Source organism: Corythoichthys intestinalis, chromosome 6 (assembly GCF_030265065.1).
Source record: "Corythoichthys intestinalis isolate RoL2023-P3 chromosome 6, ASM3026506v1, whole genome shotgun sequence".
In the NCBI taxonomy this organism is placed as follows: Eukaryota; Metazoa; Chordata; class Actinopteri; order Syngnathiformes; family Syngnathidae; genus Corythoichthys; species Corythoichthys intestinalis.
In genome coordinates this window covers 3,749,059-3,765,298 of record NC_080400.1, presented here as the reverse complement: position 1 = coordinate 3,765,298, position 16,240 = coordinate 3,749,059, and the positions used below count along the sequence as shown (strand labels likewise).

The window sequence follows — 16,240 nt, the reverse complement described above, 5'->3', positions numbered from 1 at the left end:
TTATTAGGGAACAACTTTGAATTTTTATGATGTCGCTGCTGATGGAGACTCATTTATGCCTAAGGGAGGTGTCCATTTTGGTTTTCGGTCACTAGCCGCTTTGGTTTTGAAAATATTTGAATTTGAAGTTTTTGAAAATAGGCCCCGAGCCCCATCAACTGATAGTGAAGTCGATGACCTAGTACCGTATTGACCCGAATATAAGACGGCCCTGATTATAAGACGACCCCCTCCTTTTCAAGACTCAAGTTTGAATAAAAGACTTTTTGAACACCAAATTAATTTTTATTAGGGCTGCAGCTATCGAATATTTTAGTAATCGACTGAAAATTCTATCGATTAATCGAGTAATCGGATAAAATATTTTTTTTTTAGGTGAAGAGCAATTACAAATATACATGAGAAAAAAAAAGACATTTAATCCAATATTGAACCATTTTCAGTCAATCAATGTCTTTATTTTTAATGTACATTGTTGAAAACAGCAAGTAATTGCATCTCAGATGTGACTAGAAAAAAAAATCAATGCTTTCACTCAAAAAACTTCTACATCTTATAAAAAACAAAAACATATTTCTTACCTAAAAATGTAATTACGCTTGATAACACACATCACTTGAAAGCTATGTGTTTTTCCCACGTGTTTCAATTTAATTTCCATTTGTGTCAAGCTATTTTTAAGTTTGAGTTAAGTTTTAAGTTTGTCTAAACTGTAAGTACTGATAGGATTTGGGATTTTTTGCAGTGTTCAAAATAAATGTATGATACCTGCTGTATTGGAGCACATTAGGGACCAGTGATACTTTGTTTTATTCAGCAATGACTACTGTGGCCTATACTACCAAGCCGGTTTTCTGGCTTAGCAGGGTAACTTTGAGAGTAACTTCATCACGTGCGACCTAGGTTCGCAGCTAAGCGAGACTACGAAAGGTGGATATGTTGGAACTAGGGTTGTTCCGATCATGTCTTTTTGCTCCCGATCCGATCCCGATCGTTTTAGTTTGAGTATCTGCCGATCCCGATATTTCCCGATCCGATTGCTTTTTTTTTGCTCCCGATTCAATTCCAATCATTCCCGATCATTTTTCCCGATCATATACATTTTGGCAATGCATTAAGAAAAAAATGAATAAAACTCGGACGAATATATACATTCAACATACAGTACATAAGTACTGTATTTGTTTATTATGACAATAAATCCTCAAGATGGCATTTACATTATTAACATTCTTTCTGTGAGAGGGATCCACGGATAGAAAGACTTGTGACTTTGTATATTGTGACTAAATATTGCCATCTAATGTATTTGATGAGCTTTCAGTAAATGATACTGTAGCCATGCCCAAATGCATGATGGGAAGTGGACCCATGACTGTGTGTAGTGCTACCAATTGATATATCTTCTCTGCGTTGGGAAATAACATAAGGTGTTAAAAAAAGATCAACTGCTACCTTGCTTCCCCACATTGCTTCCCATGATATTTCTAATCGTAGGGAGAGGGATTGTAAGGCTTTAGCCAATTAAAAAAAGGCTCCAAAGGCTGCCAAAATTCACTCTACTCATTTTACACTGCCTTTTATCTCTCTATTGAGGTAAAATGGCGCCATTACAGATTGAGCGCGACAATGCGTGAGTGGGTCGCGCAGTGCATGCATTAATTGCATTAAATATTTTAACGTAATACATTTTTAAAAAATTAATTACCGCCGTTATCGGGATAAATTTGATAACGCTACCTTAAGCCTAAACTAAAGACTGGATGAGTGTAACATATTATGTCTGTAACGTTAAATACAATTAGAAAACGATTTAATAAAAAAAAAAAAAATATATATATATATATTAAAAAAAGGCATGGCTGATATTTTTTGCCGATTCCGATAGTTTGAAAATGACGTGATCGGACCCGATCGATCGGCATCTCTAGTTGGAACCGAACACACGCCACACGCCAAACCTGGTCGTCTCAGAGTTCGATCTTGCCCAATTAACCACGCTGTTTTAAACAGCACTCCTCCGCGGACGTGCCCTCCTGACAATGACAGCATACCTGGACGACCCATGCGACATTGGCGTGCGGATTTTGAGGGGCTCTCTTCGGAGGGCACGGGTTTTTGGAGACCGCCAGGATCCGCTGGCGTAACCGTAAGATGTTCTCCATGAAAGATACAGATTTTCAGCTGAGGGAATTCGTTACCTGTGCCAGCTGATCGAGGCGGACATCACTAATGTAACCCGCCAAAGTCAGGCCCTCACAACCCCGCAGATTGTGTGCCTGTCCGTGCACTCTCTCGCCAGGGACAATATATGCATTCCATCGGTGATGCTGAATATCAGCGTAAGAACACTGTATGCCGTGATATTCGGAGTGGGGTATGGAAACGCTTCCAGTTGATTGTTGAAATAGCTGAATGTATACGAATGCTGAGCTTTGCTCTCGTACAAGAAATTTATTTAACGAACTTTTCCAGCGTTATTTCGTTGTGTAAATGCATTTATAATAATCATGGAAATATGTAGACAATTTAAACATTGAGAAAACTTGCGTTTTTTTTTCTGCCAACTCGAAGAGATTAAAATAAATGTCAAATCCACTTATAGGACAGACGCACAGATATAAAAGATATCAATGTTTATAGAATATGCATCTTACAGTCTTGTATAACTGTGAAAATTCGTTACAATAGCAGGGCTTTCATTTACGCAACAATGCATGGCATTCACGCATTTCCTTTTTACTACTGAGGCCTCACAAATATAATTTTTTGTGTGTGTGTGTTTTCGGGTTGGGGCCTGTAACTCCCCACTTGCAGCTTGTCCTAAAAGTTCTCTAAAAGGTCTTCCGCTAGTCCAAAACGCAGCAGCAAGACTTTTAACAGGAACCAATAGAAGAGAGCACAACACCCCTATGCTCCAGGCCCTTCACTGGCTTCCAGTCGAGTTTAGAATGAAATTTAAAATCCTCCTTACATTTTGAGACCATTAATGGGTTGGGGCCATCTTATCTTACCGATGCTCTGGTTCCATACCGCCCCAACAGAACACTCCGCTCTCAGAATGCAGGTCTACTGGTAGTTCCCAGGGTTTCTAAAAGTACTGTCGGAGCTAGAGCCTTTTAGCCACCAAGTCTGTTTTATGGAATCCGCTTCCAGCTAATATTAAAGAAGCCGAGACAGTCTGCACATTTAAGATTAGATTTAAAAACGTTCCTATTCGACAAAGCTTATGGTCAGGCTAGTTGAAGTCGGAGTAGATTCACAGTTTAGTCTAAGCTGCACTCAAAGCTAAAATGCTGGGGGAAGTACAGCCACTGAGTTCTCTCTCCTTTTTCTCACTCTACCTACCACTTGTCTTACTTTATTTCTATTTTCCAATGTTAATATCTAGTTGTCTAGTCTCTTCATCACTAGTCACCCGGTGTCGCCTTTCCTCCCTCCCCTCTGGGGAGGGGCTATTTTTCAGCTGCAGCCTCCTGACTGGTCCGGACCCCTGGCTGGATGGACGTCCTCGTTGCTACCCCCCATCCCATCTGGCTAGATGGACCTCTTCTTGTTCCTTTACTCCACTGCATCTTTACGGACTGTAACTTCTAGCGGTGTAACGGTTTGCGGTTCAAAGCCGAACCGTATGGTTCGCCCTGTACGGTTCAATACGCCTTGATAAACCGCGGCTTTTCGGTTTTGCAATTAATGTATTCCGAACGCTTGTGGAATGAATTGATCGAGCTCTGTGTGCCTGTGTGTGACGTGAAGCACCGCTGTGGAGAAATTCCCGCCCCGCAAGTAAATGTCGGATCGCTGTCAAGCACCTGTGTAATAGAAGCTGAGTAACGCACTCTCTCGCTTACGAGCGAAGTGAAAGTGAAACAAGAAAGAAAACAAATAGCTATAGCGAGCGGAGGAGTGGAGAGACAGAATTTTGAGTAAGCACCGGCTTCTTTCAAATCTGCGGTGTGGCAACATTTTGGTTTCCCCGTAGACTCCAATGCGAAGGGAGTGAAAATATTGAAGAAAAAAAAAAAATTGCAAGCATTGCTCAGCGCTTGTTCCCCATGCTAATGGCAACACTTTTATAACATGACTCCGGCACCTCAGCCGGCATCACCCACAGATATCACTTTCTCAGGGTAGGACAACCCCGAAGATGACACCAGTGAAAACACACGGCGGGCTTCGTTAATTTATTTGCAACGCTTGACCCGCGTTACATTGTTCCCTCGCGGACATATTTCTCCAACAACGTAATCCCCGACATTTATGAAATGTCACGCGAAGCCATCGAAGATAATTTTGCTAAAGCACATAGTTTCGCCCTGACCACTGATAGTTGGAAGTTGGACGTCCCGTGCTACAGAGTGCTACTACCTAACTGTGACGGTCCACTATAATTCATACCTGTCAAATAGTACGGTCTCGTCGTAATTTGTACAAGTGAGCACTCATTTTTAAATGTGTACGCCGTACGTTGCGTTCAAATTCTGTGCATATTTCGTGCATTACGTTTTTTTTCCTCCGTTCGTTAATACGTTGGTTGAATGACGCGAGAAAAGGCACGGAGAGGGTAGAGTGTTTGTTGTGACGCTGTAGCAAACGCGATGCTAGGCTAGGTGGCTCCAATATTACCTGACTTAGCTGCTACGCCTAGATATCTCATGCATATAGAACTACATGCGAAATGACAGACTCGGTAGCGTTAGTAAACAGCCGCCATTTTAGAGCAGTAAACTTCTCAGAAAGGCTCTGTTGTAGTAAACCTTACGAGCTAACCTAAGGAACTTTTTATCTAGAATACTCCTAAATCGGCAAAATCTTGACTTGAGTCTATCTTTAAAGGATGAAACAGTTTTAAAATTTTCACATGTCAAAAGTAGACAGAAGGGAAGTAACGCAAAAACGGGAGCAATTTTATCAACTTTAACGGTTGATTCACAACATTAAATGACCTCCAAACATAGCAAAGGTTACTATGTTTTTTTTTGTTTTGTTTTTTTTTTTTTATGAAAAAAAAAAACATGAAAAGTATCACCAGTTACTTTGCCAAGTAACTTTTTTACTACTGTGTGTGTATTTCAGTAGTCAGTCACTACAATAGCCAAAGAGCTAAGAGGCATTTTAACAGTCGAAAATGTTTACAATTTAAGTGTTTATTTCATTTTTTAAAAAGCAAAATAAAGGCAGTTTAAAAAAAAAAAAGCAAAACGCAAACCGAAACCGTGATCCCAAAACCGAGGTTTAAACCGAACAGTAAGCTAACTGATCCGTTGCGCCCCTAGTAACTTTGCCTGCTAATTCCCATAAGCAGTCCTGGGGCTTCCTGTCTAACCGTCCTGGGAGTGGATCTCTCCTGACTGTGGTACTCCCCAAGGTTTCTCATTTTCTCCCAAAGACTCTGGAGTTTTTGGAGTTTTTCCTTGCAGACATGGAGGGTCTAAGGATGGAGGATACCCAGGACTTGAATTTATTTATTCATCTTCGTTGCTTCATTTGCTGTTTCCGATTGTGTATCACATTGCCTCTGCAAAGCCCTTTGAGACAACCTTGTTGTGATTCAGGGCTATACAAATAAAATTGAATTGAATTGAATTGAAATCAAGTTAATTGATCTGGCTCGGGCCGGGTCGGGCTGGATTTTTTAGGCCCAAACTAAAATGAAAACACATACGTATTCATACAGTCACAATGGGACTAAACATACAATCATCGTGCTTCATGTGGTGATGCGCGATAAATTATTTCTTACGGTTAACATACCAAATCTAATTTTATTGTCCTGACAGCAGGCTTTGTTTCTTTTCATGGACATAAGTAAACTGGCATATTGACGCATTCACAAATCACACCATCTGTAAATTCGCTGCCAACAGACCAGTCGAAGCGGTGTTGGATTTCGCGGTGAAGGTGGATTTTAATTCCTCATAACTCCGCATGATTATCGCGCATTCCTCCTCGGTGAACTAAGGTGCCTGTGCCATCGTCACAAGTAGTGTTTGACTCTGGTCTCCGCCCCCTTTTATGTGAACGCACAGTAACTCTGGGTTGAAACAGGTTCGACCAATCAACCTTATAATTAGCGTCGTAGCACGGATTGACCACAAACCAGACAACCAGGTTTTGTCAACTCCGGCTACCCGCTGGTAAACTGGATTACTTCTGGGGAGGTTGAACTCCGTTCGTAGTATAGGCCACTGAGCTAAAACTGACAGTTAGCTTTATTATGTTTTAATTTTACACCCTCATCACTCTACAGCGCTGTTTTTACAGATTAAATAAAGCCTGTATGTAAGACACGTAAGCCACGTATCGACAGTGGTCATAATCAATAGAAAACCTACCGTAATTTCCCGAATATAACGCGCACTTTTTTCCCCCAAAATCAACTTGTAAACTCATGGTGCGCATTATAAACGGGTACATGGATGGAAACAGAAATATATATGTATTACATATATATAAACCGATTTTTTTTCATTGACACGGCCACGTTGTGTTGAAGAAACGTATGCGGCGACCCGTTGCCGACCATTACGGTACGTGACGTCACCGTTTTGTTTCGGTAATACTTCACTCTAATCAGCCGAATGATTTCGTTTGTGTTAAATTCTGCTTTTTTCACTCTTCATAAAGCACAGAATTTAGTTTCTTGAACTCATTTGAGTCGACGTTTATTGCAGCTCCGCAATTCGGACCATAACAAATGTAAGGACACACACTTCCTGTGTCCGTCAACTATATCGGTCCCTCGGGAAACTCAAACCCAAATAACAATAGTTACTTTTGTTACTGTCGAGTTGACAGCTATGCGCTCTCACGGATTTCCGACTTACGTTCTCACTTTCATTTTACCGTATCAATCCATGGAAGAAACATTTATTCATCATGAGGAAACGAGCAAGTTATACAGCAGCCTTTAAAAGAAAAGTCACATCTGTTTTGTTTTCTCCTAGATTCTGGTAAGTTGGAGAAGTTGTCAAATCATATTATTACCGTAAATATTGTCAGTTTACGGTAATGTTTTGAACTACCAATGTGCTATGCTTGTGCTGTGTTTCACCAGTCAGTAAAATGACATCTCTGTATCTGTACACAAGCTCTGTTTTCTTCTAAAATTAGGGTGCGCGTTATAAACGGGTACAATATTTTCCCTAGATTGTACAAGTAAATTTGGGGTGCGCATTATACACGGGTGCGCCTTATATTCGGGAAATTACGGTAGGCCTCCAAAGGGTAACGTTACGTGAGCGAGTGACAGTAACGTTATATTTATTAGTGATGAGAAGTCTACTGCTTAAACATGGCGGCTGTTTACTAACGCTGTCCAGTCTGTCACTTCGCATCTAGTCCTAAATGCATGCGATATCTATGAGACGCATCGGACACTACCTGCTACCACACTAGCATCATGCGGGCATAGTTTTTAGCAACGTCGGCGTAGTTTGTAGCGGCTGTAGTAAGTTTTTTAAAAATTTTTTTATTTTTATTGCTGCTTCTTCCTCTACACATGTGACGTCAGCGCGTTGTCCCGCATTAAAAGTAGTCCGGGCAAAACGTGATGCTTAGAGCTGGCAAAATTAAACGATTCCTCGAGGTGAATAAAATTACTCGGATCAGTTTTAAACTCGAGTTACTCGAATATTCGTTTCAGCTCAAATTTTTATACAGAAAATAATTACAGTACATCCAAAACAAATGATTATAACAATATATTTGAGAGAAAAAGCATGTTATTTTGCCTCATTCAAATCTTAATATCTGAAATTATAAATATTAGGGCTGTCAAACGATTAAAATTTTTAATTGAGTTAATCACAATTTAAAAATGAATTCATCGTAATTAATCGCAATTCAAACCATCTATAAAATATGCCATGTTTTTCTGTAAATTATTGTTGGAATGGAACGATAAGACACAAGACGGATATATACATTCAACATACGGTACATAAGTACTGTATTTGTTTATTATAACAATAAATCAAGATGGCATTAACATTAACATTCTGTTACAGTGATCCATGGACAGAAACTTTTAGTTCTTTAAGATAAATTTTACAGAAATTTTAGATTAAAAATCCTCTTAATGTTTTCCTTTTAATAAAATTTGTAAAATTTTCAATCAAAAATTAAACTAGTAGCTCGCCATTGTTGATGTCAATAATTACACAATGCTCATTGTGCTTAAACCCATAAATTCAGTCGCACCAAAGCGCCAGCAGAGGGAGACAAAAAAACATAAGTAACAAGTACACATTTCACTGTCCTGTCATTTTAATCTGTTTGAGTGGGGCCATGTGCGTTAATTGCGTCAAATATTTTAACGTGATTATTTTAAAAAATTAATTAACGCCCGTTAATACGATAATTTTGATGGCCCTAATTAAAAACCCTCTTAGTGTTTTCGTTTTATTAAAATTTGTAAAATTTTCAATCAAAAAATAAACTAGTAGCTCGCCATTGTTGATGTCAATAATTACACAATGCTCATTGTGCTTAAACCCATAAATTCAGTCGCACCAAAGCGCCAGCAGAGGGAGACAGAAAACACAAGTAACGAATGGACATGTCACTGTGCTGTCATTTTAATCTGTTTGAGCGGGACATGTGCGTTAATTGCGTCAAATATTTTAACGTGTTTAATTTTAAAAATTAATTACCGCCCGTTAACGCGATCATTTTGACAGCCCTATTAAATAAGTAAACTAAAGTGCAATCACATTGATAAATGAATGGCTTCTGGTTTTTGAAATGTAAATAAACCAATCTATTGTGATTAGACAACAAAACTGCATTAACCATCAAAGTGAAGTCTAACTAACTGTAGTCTTGAAACAAATCTGAATAAGGAAAAACATTGCAATAAAATAAGGCAAACTGGTTAAATTTGAGAGTAGCTAAGATCTGTCATGACAGAACATCGCTTCAATGATATCTGGCGCCATCTAGCGTCGTGAATGGGTATATTGTCTAGACCGCAAATATAAGACGACCCCCTCTTTTTCAGTCTTATTTCAATGCAAAAACACCGTCTTATATTTAGGCATGTGCCGGTTACCGGTTTCACGGTTTGCCGTGGTGTGAAAACGTCGCGGTTTCAAAACCACTAAATTTTTCCGTCAGACCGTAGGACGGTATTCGCTATTTTTCTTGTGTCAAAAATGCAGCCAGAAGCGGCGCTCACCCCCTCCCGTTTGTTGCTGTGTGTGAGAGTGACGCTATCGGCTACACAGCCAGCTAACCCAAAAACAATTACTCCAAACATAAGGCGTACTGTTCTTCAATTTATTGAGCTCTCAAATCGTGGTAAGTTTAATATACAAAATGAATACATTTAAAATGTTGTACAATTAGATTTTTCCATGTGAGTAGCTTCCACAGATTAGCACCATGGAAAAAGTTCGCCAAAAACAAAACACATTTTCCTTTCAAATTCAATATACAAACTAAGTAAAAACTTACAAAGATGAATGTTAGCCTAGGCTCAGCTGGGAGAGCAACTTCGTTGAGTGTTACAGCCGCAGAGTGAGAAAACAAGCTTGATTCGCTTGAATGAAGGGGAAAAAGTGATAGCATCAAAGATCGCTAATTGCAAACGATGATCTTGCCCTAAGCACAAATCCACGTTCGCTGGATCAAGGTGAGGTCTCACTCCCAATGTGTGTTTTTTTGTGTGTTTTTTTTTAGATGAAATCTTTCCACAACAATATTGACATTTTAACTAACTTATACATTTTTACCTAACTTATGAATTCCTTATGTTCTTTTTAACACAAAGGCATGACATCATGTAGACTAGAGTTGACACAGTGGCTGAAAATGGCGAAACTTCACTTAAGCTTTTCCACCCTCAAAAAAAAGTCATGCAGTATAAATTTTTAAACATTTTATTCAGAAGTGTTTTTACTTGATAGAAATGATTTTGTTCTTGCTGTAATCTTGTGCAACTTGAGCTGTGGCTGTGAGTATAGTCTATAAGTTATATTTATTTTAATTTTATTTCAAATATTTTTTTATTGATAATTTATTTATTTTAACAATATATTCATGTTCCAATTTCCAACTATGGTCTGAAAAAAAAAAAAATCCTGTTCAATGGAAAAAAGTTGTTTTTTTTAACCCATACATCCCCAAATTTTTGGGAGCTATAATTGCAATACCGTGATACCGTGAAACCGCGGTATTTTTGCTCACGGTTATCGTACCGTCAAAATCTCATACCGGCACATGCCTACTTATATTCGGGCTAGGGCTGTCAAAATTATCGCGTTAAAGGGCGGTAATTATTTTTTTTAAATCAATCACGTTAAAATATTTGACGCAATTAACGCACATGCCCCACTCAAACAGATTAAAATGACAGCACAGTGCAATGCCAACTTGTTACTTGTGTTTTTTGGAGTTTTGTCGCCCTCTGCTGGCGCTCGGGTGCGACTGATTTTATGGGCTGAAGCACCCATGAGCATTGTGTAATTATTGACATCAACAATGGCGGGCTACTAGTTTATTTTTTGATAGAAAATTTTACAAATTTTATTAAAACGAAAACATTTTAGGAGGGGTTTTGAAATAAAATTTCTATAACTTGTGTTAACATTTATCTTTTAAGAACTACAAGTCTTTCTATTCATGGATCGCTTTAACAGAATGTTAATAATGTTGATGCCATCTTGTTGATTTATTTTTATAATAAACAAATACAGTACTTATGTACTGTATGTTGAATAGATATATCCATCTTGTGTCTTATCTTTCCATTCCAACAATAATTTACAGAAAAACATGGCATATTTTATAGATGGTTTGAATTGCGATTAATTACGATTGATTCATTTTTAAGCGGTAGTTAACTCGATTAAAAATTTTATTCCAACAAAAATTTACAGAAAAACATGGCATATTTTATAGATGGTTTGACTTGCGATTAATTACGATTATTTTCTAAGCGGTAGTTAACTCGATTAAAAATTTTTATCGTTTGACAGCCCTAATTCGGGCCAATTAATTAATATAACAATAATAATAATAATAAAATGAGAGCACAGTGAAAGGTGTACTTGTTGTGTTTTTCGGAGTTTTGCCGCCCTCTGCTGGCGCCTGGGTGCGACTGATTTTATAAGCTTCAGCACCCATGAGCATTGTGTAAGTAATTATTGACATCAACAATGGCAGGCTACTAGTTTATTTTTTGATTGAAATTTTTACAAATTTTATTAAAACAAAAACCTTAAGAGGGGTTTTAATATAACATTTCTATAAAATTTATCTTAAAGAACTAAAAGTTTCTATCCATGGATCGCTTTAACAGAATGTTAATAATGGAAATGCCATCTTGTTGATTTTTTGTTATAATAAACAAATACAGTCCTTATGTACCGTAAGTTGATTGTTTATATCCATCTTGTGTCTTATCTTTCCATTCCAATAATAATTTACAGAAAAACATGGCATATTTTATAGATGGTTTGAATTGCGATTAATTACGATTAATTCATTTTTAAGCGGTAGTTAACTCGATTAAAAATTTTAATCGTTTGACAGCCCTAATTCGGGCCAATACGGTATTTTTGACAACCCTGTCTAAGAAGAAAGACAGAGCGGTCTGTTCCCTGGAGGAAGAAGAAATTCGCCGTTTTAAATACTGACCTCTATGTTCTCCTTGTAGTGTGGAACTCTGGCCAGAAACTTCTGCCTGCCCACCAACTCGCCAAACAACTCGGGAGTTTCCTCCAATCGCTTAGTCAGCAGCTGGACGTTGTAGTACACCGATTCCTTGTGAACCTACGACCCACACGCTGACGTGTTCTTAACCGGGCCACGCGGCACCGTTACGGAAAGACCATACCTGCGGGATATCGCGGACGGGCAGTCTCCCGGACCGGAGGAACTCCAGAACGGCCCCGAAGTGCTGTCCGTCGCGGTCCAGGAAGTAGTGTCCCCGCGCGTCCCTGGGAAGTTTCGGGGGTCCGTTGAACCACTCGGCCAGCTTGGACTCAGGGTACTTGGTTAGCGTCTCCACGCTGGTGCAGAAACTTTGCCCGCCCACGTTTAAGTCGATCACGCTTGGGTGCTGCTGCAGGGTGGGGGGGGGTGGGGGGGGGGGGGAAATGTGTTGGGACGTCCTCCACGCAATCGTTTTCAGAGGATCAGAATCGGTTAAAAAACATCATGTATTTTATTTAAGTATTTACTTATTGGCTGCTATTGATGGCACGAGATCCATAATACCCTAATTTTCGCACTATAAGGCGCACCCGACTATAAGCCGCAGCCCACCAAATTTGGCACGAAAACGGCATTTGTTCGTAGATAAGCCGCACTGGACTATAAGCCGCAGCTGTCCTCACTGTATCATGGGATATTTACACCAAAAGATATTGACCGGTACAACCTTATTTGACAGCGGCATCATACGACCGACTGTCATAAGTGTGTCAAATGAACCATCATTAAACTTTGAACTAATTAGTGCAAAGCTTCATTGCTTCAAGAAGCTTCATTTGGCCATCACTGCTCCCTTGGGGGACACAGTCAACCTCTGCTGCCATCTGCTGTCAAAACTTGTCTGACATGCCTCCTAGCATGCACTGCAGCGCTACAGATGTAAATAACAATCAAAAATCATGTTCTGTGCTAAATATTTCTTCAGTTAATGTTCCAATTGTCTCATCAATTGCAATCAATGGTATTTGCTAACACTTTATTTGACAGTGGGGCCATAAGACTGTCATTACACAATCATAATTATGACATGTCTCTGTCCTGAGCAGGGGTCGCGTTAACCGAATATTTTCCGTCGTTGACCGGTTTTTTAAAACGGTGACTGAAAAAACTGAAGTCCGTCCGTCATTTTGACAGGTTGCAATTCACACCCCAGACCACAGGGTGGCATATTAATTAGCTATTGTCTCTCTTAATGCATGACGTCGTTGGCTATTCTGTCCAGAATATTGTAGCGTCACCGTGGTCTGGCGGCAGCACCGTGATTGACACATCAACGCGAGGTTCTTATTGGTGCACCCGGTGTGCCAGCGCGTCATCCAATTGGTGGACTAGATTGTCGCCTGTGTATAGACAAGTTTCCGAGGTACTTCCGGTTTACTTCCTTATGTCTTCCTTCCCCTTCCGTTTCCGCCTGTTTACCGTTGAAGTCAATGGCGGTGGAATCGAAGTTGGGAGGTCTTTATACAAGATCCCGGGAATGTTATTTTGATGTAGGCGGGTGGAGAACCAAGCCAAGGCCTCCATGCTTCGTACCATGTCGATTTCCAAACCATGGGTGCTCGTACTCGTCATAAGGAGATGTACAAAACTGACAGCTCCTGCAGTCATGCCCCCACTGTTATGGAAGGTAATGTGCTCTAAAAATACGAAACCTAAAATCTGGCGCATGAAACGGCTTGTTGCCTTTGCTATTGATATTAGGATGATGATTGTAATTACGAAGTTTAACCATTTTTACAACAACTAGCTTCTGCTACTGCTGCTAGCCGCCTGTTGCTAATCGTGTTTGAATGCACCGCATAAATCCAAGTGTTACAAGTTTTTATTCGTTTGTTTACAGCTGGGAAATGCTGTTATAAAAGAGAAGACAACTTGACTTGTACGTTGATGGACATATATCGAACATATATCGTTTGCGTTCCACAATGATGATGACAGCTCGACTCCCGGGAGAGGCCGAGAGAGGCAGGAATTGTGACAGACGGTGGTTCGCCGAGATCGCCGTGATCCAACTACGAACTTGTGAATGGTAGCGTCTTTAAATATATGCTATTGGAGCTGGAATTACCGAGGACGGGAAAAAAGCACATCTAAATGCCGCCGAGGGCCTCCGTGATGTCGCTATTTGTTCACGAGGCTCCGGAGCTCTGCGGTCTGATATCACATTCTCGTATGCTATTTTTGCAATACTTTTATAAATGTGATTTATTGACCTGTTTTGGAGTGCACCAATTGTTTTAAATAAAACAAGAAATTGAATCATGTCTAATGTTTTATTGCGATCAATGCCTGCAATAAAAAAAAGAATGACTATGTACATAACTTTGTAGCATTTCCTTGTAACAAAACAATCCATGTCAGCCCTTCTGCAGTCGGCAAATGTAATATAACTTGTAATTTCACCACATTTTGGTCACTAATGGCCGTAGTATCAATCCATTCCTCACGTTAACACAGGCTGACCGTTGTTAATAATTTTGTCCACGAATGATCAACGAAGTGACACGAACTGCCATCCAATCTCATCTACGTGTCATCTAGGTCGTGCTGAATCAATTTTTGAAGATTCCATGGGTTGCTCTGGCTTGATTTCGTAGTTTTATCGTCGTCAATACACTGCTAATACACTGCTACTCGACCGGACCGGAAGTGCGAAGCAGACATTTTCCAAGATGGCGGCGCCCGTATTTCGTTCAGGAAACTTGTCTATAGACCCCAATCACATGACGTCACAACTCCGCCCCCTGACTGGAGCAGCCATATTGTCCGTCAGCTCATCGTGTTTACACATTACCGCTACGTACATGCCTCCTATTACGGCGTGTTTTTCTGCTCGTTAACATTAATAATCAAAATGGCGAAGGCGTGTGTGGCGGTTGATTGCAGTAACAGAGAAGATAGACGGAGAGACTTGAAGTTCTACCGTATTCCGAGAGACCCGAAGAGGAGAGCGAGATGGACTGCTGTAATTCGACAAGAAATCTGGGCACCAAACGATCCACAGACTATGTAGTAGTCATTTTATATCTGGTAAGATGCATTTAATATATATTTAGAAGATTTTGGGCTGACAACCACAATTAAGATCATTGTGTGACGTTGGTGATTGGGGTCTATATAGTTGCCTCTTTTTGTTTGGGAGTGGAGTTGTTTTGTTGGTGTTGTTGGCGGTAAGCAGAGTAAAAAGAGGGAGAAAAATACAACTTCCGTGTCTAATTTTTCGCCGCCAAACAAGCGTTACAATATTAATTAAAAATGAATGAAAACTAAATACTATTGAATATGTCATCATTATCATTTTTAAAATTTAAGTGACTGGTAAAAATAGATTATGACTGGATTTTTATGACCCTGTCAGTCAAAATGACAGACAACGAAAATGTCTAGCGCAACCTCTGGTCCTGAGCATTCATGAATGCTTACAACAGATGTCATTAAGTGTTATCCGGAAAATGATCTCACTTTTGAATGGATGCAAAAGATCCAAGATGAACAAAAATTGAGTTAGTGACATAATTTGCCAAATGACACTTAATGACATAAGCATTCAGTAATGTCCATGATAGTGTCATGTCATAATTTTGATGATCTTATGACAGTCTTATGACACTGCTGTCAAATAAAGTGTTACCTAAAAAAAAAAATCAACAAATAAGCCGCACTGGACTATAAGCCACAGGTATCAAAATGAAAGAAAAAAGTAGCGGCTTATAGTCCGAAAATTGTGGTAATATATATGGCGGAAAACACTCAGATGACTCGAAGTTCCGCTCTGAGACCTCCAATTTGGCCAACTTTCAAAATTGTCCGATATGCATGTGTACATCATTGAAAAGCTTAAAATCTCAATTCTCTGGGGGAAGAAAAATTTTGAACAGGAGGGCATTTAAAAAATAAAAAAAATGAAACAGCAAAACCCTATCTGGAGGTGAGAGCATGCGAGACCAGAATTAAAGACGCGATGATTTGTCGATCCAAAAACTCCATGTAGCATGTATCACTGAGTGTCAAGACACAGCTCTGAATGGCCACAGCTGGATTTTATGGGTGAAACATGGTAATATAAAAAGGGTCGCGATGCAGAAATCGCAGACATCAAGGAGTGGTTGAGATTTAGTTTTTCATATATTTATCCTTTTAAATGTTTTTTTTTTTTTGTGTATTTTTCTTTGGATCGATTATTTATCATCTAACATATCGGGAAAAAATGTGACAGTAACAAAAAAAAAAAATACAATTAAGCAATAGTTATGAGGTAGATATCCGTGACTTTTTGACAGACACCATTTTTTTCATTGTGACATAATTTGTTTAAAAGTTTAAAATATGCGAGTGAATCATTTTTTAAAGTCGTTTTTTTTTCTTCAACGAAATATTAGACATCAGTGAATGATTCTAAGTACGGTTGTTCCGATCATGTTTTTTTGCTCCCGATCCGATCGTTTTAGTTTGAGCATCTGCCGATCCCGTTATTTCCCGATCCGATTGCTTTTTTTTTTTGCTCCCGATTCAATTCCAATCA

General features: G+C 39.3%; 1 protein-coding gene across 2 annotated transcripts in view; it reads right to left on the bottom strand.

Annotated features, from left to right (window-relative positions):
- Positions 1–16,240, bottom strand: part of kctd14 (potassium channel tetramerization domain containing 14) — a 35,516-nt gene that overhangs the window by 11,123 nt on the left and 8,153 nt on the right. The window contains exons 2-3 of one of the 2 annotated variants that reach the window (XM_057839290.1): positions 11,840–12,064; positions 11,641–11,775 (exon numbers count right to left, since the gene is read on the bottom strand). In XM_057839290.1, coding sequence (XP_057695273.1) covers positions 11,641–11,775; positions 11,840–12,064 — 360 coding nt within the window. Of the gene's footprint in view, positions 1–11,640; positions 11,776–11,839; positions 12,068–16,240 lie in introns of both variants that reach the window. The other variant, XM_057839289.1, reaches the window with a different exon arrangement.